Source organism: Mercurialis annua, linkage group LG3 (genome assembly GCF_937616625.2).
Source record: "Mercurialis annua linkage group LG3, ddMerAnnu1.2, whole genome shotgun sequence".
NCBI lineage: Eukaryota > Viridiplantae > Streptophyta > Magnoliopsida > Malpighiales > Euphorbiaceae > Mercurialis > Mercurialis annua.
Genome location: NC_065572.1, coordinates 66,536,525 through 66,545,340, shown reverse-complemented (window position 1 = coordinate 66,545,340; position 8,816 = coordinate 66,536,525). Strand labels below are relative to the sequence as shown.

Genomic DNA, 8,816 nt, shown 5'->3' with positions numbered 1-8,816 from the left:
TCTAATTTTATGGCTGTTCTTAATTTGCTGACTTGGAATGTGGTTTAGTAGTTTGTATTGTTTCTTTAATTTGTCATTTTAATAGGTTTTGGTAATCAGTATTATTAACAATAATTAATTTAGGCTGATTTGTGCTTCCATCGCTCTCAATTGTTGTCAAATTGTAATGTAGTTAACTGTTTGGAGAATTCTATGATACTGTTACGAGAGATGATGAAAAAATAACAGATTATTCATCAAAATTATTTCATATTACCCCAATTTTTTTATTAAGTTAGAATTATGTATCACATAAATTCTTTATTTAATGCCACATTTAGTCATGAAAAAAGAACGTCACATCAGATTTATTGACGGAGTATCTAACGGAACTAATTTGTACCATTTTTGACAACCAGAAGGCCTAAGTGAGACGGAATTTAATATAAAGGTCTTAATACTCATGTACTCCGATCACAAGGGCCAATAAGTACCTTTTACCTTTTTATTACCAACTTTCCGAAATAGAAAAAATTGGCTAGCAATTTTCGCCAACTTTCCATATTTCTCAGTCACCGGACGCGTCAAAATCATGCAAAAAAATCACCATTTCTCGAAAATCAAGGACAGAGACGAGGGTAAACCAGTCATTTTCTCCACACTCATCAACTGCCACAAACTGATAAATATGGTGTGACTTTCAGCATCCTTTTCACTCCATTCCTTCTAACACACACTACTCAAAATTTGGCGGGAAAATTGGAATAGTTTGCTCTGAATTGAAAACAATCCATGGCGGACGCAGCTAGTTTCTGGACACAAACTGATGCTCTCTGTAGAAAGAATTTAACCTATCAGGTCACTATCTCTATCTATTTTGCGTTAATGTCTGTTAATTTGATTATTCTGACGCTAATTTTAAATTTTGATTTTGTTTTGCTTTGATAGAAACGACGAGGCTGGGAGAATTGTCGTTTAATATTGTTCCCGATTATATTATGTTTGATGATAGTTGGTATACAAATTGCAGTAGATAAAGCTCTGAATAATAATACCAGTAGTAGTGATGAGAAAAACAAGGACTGTGATTGTGTTTGTCTTACTTATGGACCAAACGGATGTGCAAAGAAAGTGTGCGGCTTACGCTACTCGAATATCGATTCATCAAATGATTGTCCTAACCCTAGTCCTCAACCATGGCCTCCTCTGTTGCATATTATACATAAGCATGATCGTGGCGATGGGTCGGGTTTCGTTAATGTTGAAAACGGTTTGTCTGATGATAGATTATGCTCGGATACCGGTTCATGTACTGTGAATGCACTAATTACTGGATATAATCAGTCTTTTGGTGAAAGTTAGTACATTTTCTGTATATTTGTTGGTGTTTTTTTTTCTTGTTCATAGTTTTTTTGTTGTTCTAACTGGTTATTGACATGTTTTCTTTGTTTTTTTTTTAATTTGATTTATAGATTTGGGAAGGAATATGTTTCCGAGTGATTTTGCTTTTAATTCTTCCAATGTGTTGGATAGTTTAGCCAACATTGTGCTGGTAAGTTTTTCTAATTTTTTTTTTTGCATTTCTTGTTCCAATTTTGATTAAAAGTACACCCGGAAAATAAAAGAGAACAAAATATAATTCACATATCCTTGGTACTATTATAATTCATATCTTTGGTATTATTATAATTCATTCTTGGCATTGCTGTTTCTTTTGGCTCTTACATTCTACCAATGCTATTTTAATTATATGTATGTCTTAATTTTTAATGTCATGCTCATTGTGGTTTTCGGGTACAGTACAACACTTTTCTTGCTAATGAAGATATTCTTAAATGTTATAGGCTACAGATAGTGCCATGGATCAACCAAATATGTTTCTTGATAATGGTTTCGAAAATGATCTATATTACGTTGAAAATGACTGCAAATTCAACTCAACATTGTCCTTTTCCCTTCCTGATCAGAAGGGTATTCAAAGAGGTATGATTATTGTGATATACTTGAAAACTGCTTAAGAAAGCCTGAAGTGCTTGCATCTGAATGTATGGTATGCTGTATAGTGTATATTGTTGAAATATGTGTACATATCTTGTTTACTATTATGAATATGGAGATTATTTATAACTTGGTAAACATTGGTCATAGATAGCATGAAGAACCAACAATCTTTATATGCATGTCTCTGAAAAAGTATAAGTTGTTTACTTTTTATATATATCTTTTAAGTATCATTTTTGTGTCCACTTTGTTTTGCTTCATCACTGAAGAAAGTTGTGTTTATTGACATAATTTTGAGTTTCATCGCCAAGAAATGTATGAACTATAATCAGAGACAAAACTGGATGAAGTATATAATCATTCAAGCTTCAACAGAAAATAAATAAATTATGAAACCAACTCTTCTTTGGGAAGATCTGACCTGCATTTTATGACTAGTTTTTGCTACAGTTATTACAGAAAACATACTTGGACAATTTCTGCCTTTCTGCTTTAATTTTATTCTTACCTGCCATACTTTTTTGAGTTGGGAACTTTTGGTATTTGTGACTTGTTAGATGGGACAACCTGGAAATGCAGCATAACTGCTGCTGAGTAACATGTTGATTTGCCACGACTCTTTTATTTTTTGTCTTTATTATGTAAGATTGTTTGCATGTGAATCCTGACTCTTTGTGGCTTTACCTTCATCTTCAAATTAGAGGCAAAATGTGTCAGAGGTCTAAATCTGTGGCGTAATAGTTCGTCTGAGATAAATGAAGAGATATACAGAGGACACAAATATGGAATGAGCAATGAGATCCTTGCAGGTTTACTATACAGATTCTATGTACAGCTTCTGCACGTTATGAGAAATATAGCCTTTACCTGATGCTTTTAATTTCCGCAGCATATGATTTCTTGAACTCGAATGGGAATAACTTTAATATGAGTATTTGGTACAATCCAAATTACTTGCTGCGGACCGCCCGCTCAGTAAATTTGGTACGTGTCTCTAGTAGTGAGTATCTATTTGCATTTGTGCATTGAGTAAGGTTCTTCATTCTGAGGCCTGGAACAATTACAGTATTGTACTTTATTTCCTCACTAATATTTTATATCTTAAAATTCTCTATAATGTGAGATAACTCGAGCATTCCTTGCTCGTCAATGGAGGCACCTAGATATTTTTTTTGTTGCATAGGAGAATGTCTACTTCATTGGAATCTATCTATGATTTTCGCGGCAAGATGCCATTTTCATGACAGTGTTTTCTCATTTCTGAATTTTGTCATTGAGCATGCCTCATAACTTGTTACTAGCAATGACATGGAATTATAATAGCATTACTATATGCTCATACGAAAAAGAATCTTGAAAACTCTCTATTATCTTTGTTATTTCAAAACCTTTGTTTAATTTTTATTTATGCAAAGCATTTGTCCTTTGATGTCATCTTTTCTTCATGAAAGGGTAGGATAGGCTTGTTTCTTGTGTATACAAATTCATTTTTCACAATGTTCTAATTCTATAGGTGGCTTTGTTGAATTCATCCATTCATTTGATTCTCTAAGTATTTTTATGCTCATATGAACTGCGTTAAAAAAATTATTCCCTTATCTGCCCTTATTTATTATTTACTTGCTTTCATATAAATTATGAGTTCATAATTTTATTTCATAGGTATCGAATGCGTACCTAAAATATGTTCATGGGTTTGGCACAAAAATGCTATTTGAGTTTGTCAAAGAAATGCCTAAAGTTGCCACCAAGAGCTATCTGGATGTGTCATCTATTCTCGGTGTGCTCTTCTATACATGGATCATTCTGCGGCTATTTCTTGTAAGTATGTAAATCATGAGGTGCATTTGAGTCAGAAGGTCAAATTTTGTTGCAAAACTTGTCTGAACCATGGCTACTTTATCAGTTCAGGACCATTTATTTTACTTTGTTCTGGAATTGTTAAATTAAATCTAACTTGCTTATTTCTCCCTTCATGTTAAATTTTAAATTGTGGATCCATCTCATGAGATAAAAATGTCATCTGTTTCATCTTATCACAGTGTGTTTAACTAGTTAGAATATAAGCAAGTATAATTATGCCACTCTGATTACCAATTTTCTAATATAATATAATCTTATACATTTACATTCTGATGTAGGTGGTCTTTATATCCCTGGTTTATGAGAAACAGCAAAATGTGAGGACTATGATGAAAATGCATGGGCTTGGTGACGGGCCTTATTGGATGATTTCTTATGCATATTTCCTTGTCATATCATTGCTATACATGTTAGCTTTTCTTATTTTTGGCTCATCTATAGGTAACAATGTTACCACTTGAACTCTTAGTATATTTTCCTTTTCTGCGTTTCACTTCTAGTTACTAATGCTGTTAAATGCAGGGTTGAAAATATTCCTGATGAATGATTACAGCGTCCAATTTGTGTTTTATTTTCTCTATCTAAATCTACAAATTTCAATGGGCTTTCTGCTTGCTCCATTGTTTTCTTATGTGAAGACTGCTACAGGTTTGTTTTTAGCCGTTTGATTGATTTACGCATAGATATTTCCTGTAAAAGATTAGCTAATTTTTCTTCTTCTATGGTTGATATATGATCGCAACAGTTATAGGCTACTTGTTGGTTTATGGAAGTGGGCTATTAGCATCATTTCTTTTCCAGACTTTGCTTCAAGTTGCATCTTTCCCAAGTAAGTACAAGATTTTGTGACAGCTTATAATGCATCTACAATTTTGAGGAAGCCATTTTCCTCATTTATTTTCTGTCAAGTTAAGATTTATGCTAATGTAATGAGGGGGTTATAATTGTCCAATCCATTTGTCTGCATGAGCTTAAGAAACTGGCACTAGCTTTCTGCTTGCTCTACAAATCTTTGTTCACATTTCTTTCCTAAGGTTACTCTAATGCTTATTGTTTTTTTTTTCGGTTATTGCAGGAAGCTTTCTGATCCTATTGGAGTTATTTCCTGGTTTCTCCCTATATCGTGGGTTGTACGATTTATCAGAATATGCTTCACGGGCTATTGCATTAGGGGTTCCTGGGATGCAGTGGGGAAATTTAAGTGATAAAGAGAATGGCATGCGTGACGTATTAATTATTATGCTTGTTGAGTGGTTGGTGATGCTTTTTGCTGGATTTTATTTTGATCAAGTTTTTTCATTTGGAAAAAGTCCTTTTTTTTGCCTGCAAAACTCTGGGAAGAGGCGTTTGCCATCTCTGAAGAATTCTAATTTGCAAGGTGAGGGATCCAAAGTTGTTATTGATATGGATAAATCTGACATCATCCAGGAGGTAAGGTCTCCTTATCTAACTTCTGTACATATAGTAGTATTTGTGCCGGTTCCCAGGCTTTGTTAAATTCATTATTTTTGTTACTTAAACCAAATTGGACTATAAGCTGTATAAGTCAGGCTATGGAGCTTAATTACAAAAAAACAGTTCATATTTAAAGGAAGAACAAACTCTTAGTTAGCATGTTGAAAATGAATGCATACTAACAATTTTGGCAATTTTCAAGCTTCTCATGCAAAATTATACATCATGTTTATTGCCTTTAAATCCATTTGAGGTACCTAAGCGACTAAATTAGCACATTCACCCTAGATTATCAAGCTTAAAGTCCTCCAGCAGATATTTTAATAAAAGATAAACCCAAAAGCTCTTTCATCATGTGATATGCCCCTAAGTTCATTCAAAGCTCTCAATTTGTAAATGTTGTTTGAAATTTGGTCCTTTGTTGGATGTTTAGTGCTTGTCTTTCTCTTGATTTTTTGTTGAGTCTTTCCTCAACCTTTATATACCTTTCATCTTATTCAGAGGGCGAAGGTTGAACAATTACTTCTGGAGCGGAGCAACAATCATACGGTTGTTTGTGATAACCTTAAAAAGATTTATCCAGGAAGGGATGGAAACCAAGATAAAATGGCAGTGAGAGGGCTATCTCTTGCTTTGCCACCAGGTGAATGTTTTGGTATGCTTGGCCCAAATGGCGCAGGGAAGACAACTTTCATCAGCATGGTCAGTCTACAAAGTGCTCTCTGCTTTTCTGCATTAGCATTACTTTCTTGATTCTGTGATGTTTTTTAATCAAATAAGATTATTGAAGTTCTGCTTCTAACTCTAAAAACAAGTGAGAATCAGAGTGTATAATGATTTGAAATACTTGCTCGGAGCATTTGCATTATTTTTTTCTATGCCACAATTTAGACAACATCCGAGAGAAAATCCAGCATCACCAATTATAATCTCTGCATTGGTATACTATGCATGATGAAAAAACATTTAATGTTAATAACCTTGTGAAATTAGAATCACATTATCAGTTATGCTGTTGTTGTTGTTTAAGATTTTGTTTCTTGTATTAGATGGTTGGGCTCACGAAACAAACTTCTGGAACAGCGTTCATTCAGGGCTTGGACTTGCGAACTCAAATGGATAGGATTTATACCAGAATTGGTGTATGCCCGCAGCATGAGTAAGTTACAGTTTTCATTATACCCGTTGCAGAATGCATTTTTCATCATCAACTTGAAAAAGAGCATTTTCCTGATCATATAGTTTTCTTTTCATGGCCAATTTAGCCTGCTCTGGGAAACTTTAACTGGAAGGGAGCATTTGCTATTTTATGGCAGACTTAAGAACCTTAAAGGTTCTACTTTGAAAAAAGTAAGTTATCGTCTTTCGTCTTTGGTTGTCAAGCATCATTTTTATTTTAAACATCTGGATGAGTAGTAGCTTAGGGCGTTTTCATTGAAAATTTGACATACAATTATTGCATTCCTTGGCTTAAAAGGTTGCTCGTACTGTATGGCATATTTCTGCAGGCTGTGGAAGAATCTCTAAAGAGCGTCAAACTATTTGATGACGTAATTGCTGATAAACAAGCTGGGAAATATAGCGGAGGTATGAAGAGGAGGCTTAGTGTTGCCATATCACTCATTGGAGATCCCAAAGTACGTCTTACTAAACATAAAAAACTCTTATGGTAGCAGTATATTTTGTTTATTTTGTCATCCGATTGTTATTGAATTTTTTTTGCAAGGTTGTGTATTTGGATGAACCAAGCGCTGGACTGGATCCAGCTGCCAGAAGAAACTTATGGAATGTCGTGAAACATGCAAAGCAAGGACGGGCAATTATTCTTACCAGTAATGTCCCCTTCCCTTAATTTTGGTAGGCAATATAGTAGTGAGGAACTTCTCCTTTTGGCACTGATGGTTCTTGAATTATATTTATATAGCACATTCAATGGAAGAGGCAGAAGCTCTATGTGATCGATTGGGAGTTTTTGTTGATGGAAGTTTTAAATGCATAGGAAACGCGAAAGAGGTATTTTCATTTAATATTCATTCCTGTAACTGAACATTATTCTATCTTGCTGTTGCATGAAGATGCCTTTGCCTAATAAAGTACTTTCACAAAACTACTATATACTTCCCTATGCCCATGTACTTACAAATTTTTAATTCATTTTTTTCTTGAATCAATAAAGAGTTGTTTTGTTGCATGAAAACTTGGGGTGTCTTGCATTTTGACGTTTCACTTCCATTCCAAATCGAAACTTTATATTTATGACATATTCTTAAAAAAAATATCATTTCACCAGTTTCTATATTTCATTTTAGCATATGATATTTTCGTTTCTGTGCAACATAATTCATGACAATGTCTACTTAGAATTCTGTTTTAGTGTTTGATCGGCAGTATGCTAATTCTTCCGGTGGCATGGTGCATGACAGCTGAAGGCTAGATATGGAGGATCTTATTTGTTCACAATGACAACATCTTCTGATTGCGAGCCACATGTGATGAACTTGGTGCAAGAACTCTTCCCTCATGCTGAAAGAACATATCACATTTCTGGAACTCAAAAGTTCGAGATTCCGAAACATGAGGTGAGGATTGCTGATGTATTCTATGCAGTTGAGGTTGCAAAAACCAGATTCCCAATATTTGCTTGGGGTTTATCTGACACCACTTTAGAGGATGTCTTCATCAAGGTGGCAAATGATGCTTAGACATTGATCGTATGATATATAGTCGATCGGATAGCGTATAGTCAAATAAACAAATGTAATGTTCAGCTATCTCAATTTTTAGGAAGAATATGGCATTGCCAAAATAAAGAGTATAGGAATTTATAAGGGCTTTTTATATAAAATACAGGATTTGGGCTAGACTTTACTTTTATACAGCCCAATGCATATCTTTACTTTTCACACCATCAATTTTATGAAACCTAACCTTTTTTTTTGGATTTCTTTCTTTTTTACCGTTTTCTTATTTTCCTTCTCAATTGACGGTTTCTTCATTCTTCTCCGCCATTTTCGCTTCTCTTCTCCACGATTTTGTTGTGCGTTTATCTCCATTACTGCACGACTCCTCTTGCTTCTCTCATTTTTATTTCTATTTCATCATTATCTCAATCGTTCTTGCTTATATAACAGTAAATTCTTTTGAGTTGTGAAAAAAAATTCACAATTTCTACTCCTTCACTTCCGCCGTTTCGCCTCCGCTGTTGCGCCTCCGCCGTTTCGCCTCCATCGTTCCGCCTTTGTCTCGCCGCGCCATCTTTCTTTTATCTTTTTAATTTTAGATCTGAAATTTTTTGTTCTTTTTTTTATTTTCAGATCTGTAATTTGTTTATATTTTACTGTTGATTCACCATTAAACATGTATAAAGAGTATCTTTAAAGAATCTAATACTTATTTCATGTTATATATAATAATTTTGTGATTTTATATAATAAAATTCTGTTATTTCTGCATTTTTTTGTGTTTTGTTGTATTTCTGCGTTTTTTTTATTCTGCAGAACGATTTGTTATTGATGATT

At 34.0% G+C, this 8,816-nt stretch overlaps 1 protein-coding gene across 1 annotated transcript; it reads left to right on the top strand.

The window, feature by feature from the left end:
• The first annotated feature begins 529 nt into the window (after positions 1 to 529).
• On the top strand, positions 530 to 8,123 carry LOC126671629 (ABC transporter A family member 7-like). The gene is made up of 18 exons (XM_050365411.1): positions 530 to 837; positions 928 to 1,336; positions 1,452 to 1,531; positions 1,824 to 1,962; positions 2,682 to 2,789; positions 2,870 to 2,964; positions 3,643 to 3,801; positions 4,122 to 4,284; positions 4,366 to 4,491; positions 4,589 to 4,672; positions 4,919 to 5,274; positions 5,800 to 6,000; positions 6,348 to 6,457; positions 6,564 to 6,648; positions 6,807 to 6,935; positions 7,025 to 7,130; positions 7,223 to 7,311; positions 7,722 to 8,123. Exons 1-18 carry the CDS (start codon positions 772 to 774, stop codon positions 7,998 to 8,000), a joined length of 2,784 nt encoding a protein of 927 aa, XP_050221368.1. The 5' UTR covers positions 530 to 771; the 3' UTR covers positions 8,001 to 8,123.
• Positions 8,124 to 8,816: the final 693 nt, after the last annotated feature.

Coding starts and splice junctions, on each gene's coding strand:
- LOC126671629 (XM_050365411.1), top strand. CDS start 772: ATGGCGGACGCAGCTAGTTTCTGGACACAAACTGATGCTCTCTGTAGA. Junction 3,802..4,121: donor TCATTCTGCGGCTATTTCTT/GTAAGTATGTAA, acceptor ATTCTGATGTAG/GTGGTCTTTATATCCCTGGT. Junction 4,285..4,365: donor TATTTTTGGCTCATCTATAG/GTAACAATGTTA, acceptor TGTTAAATGCAG/GGTTGAAAATATTCCTGATG.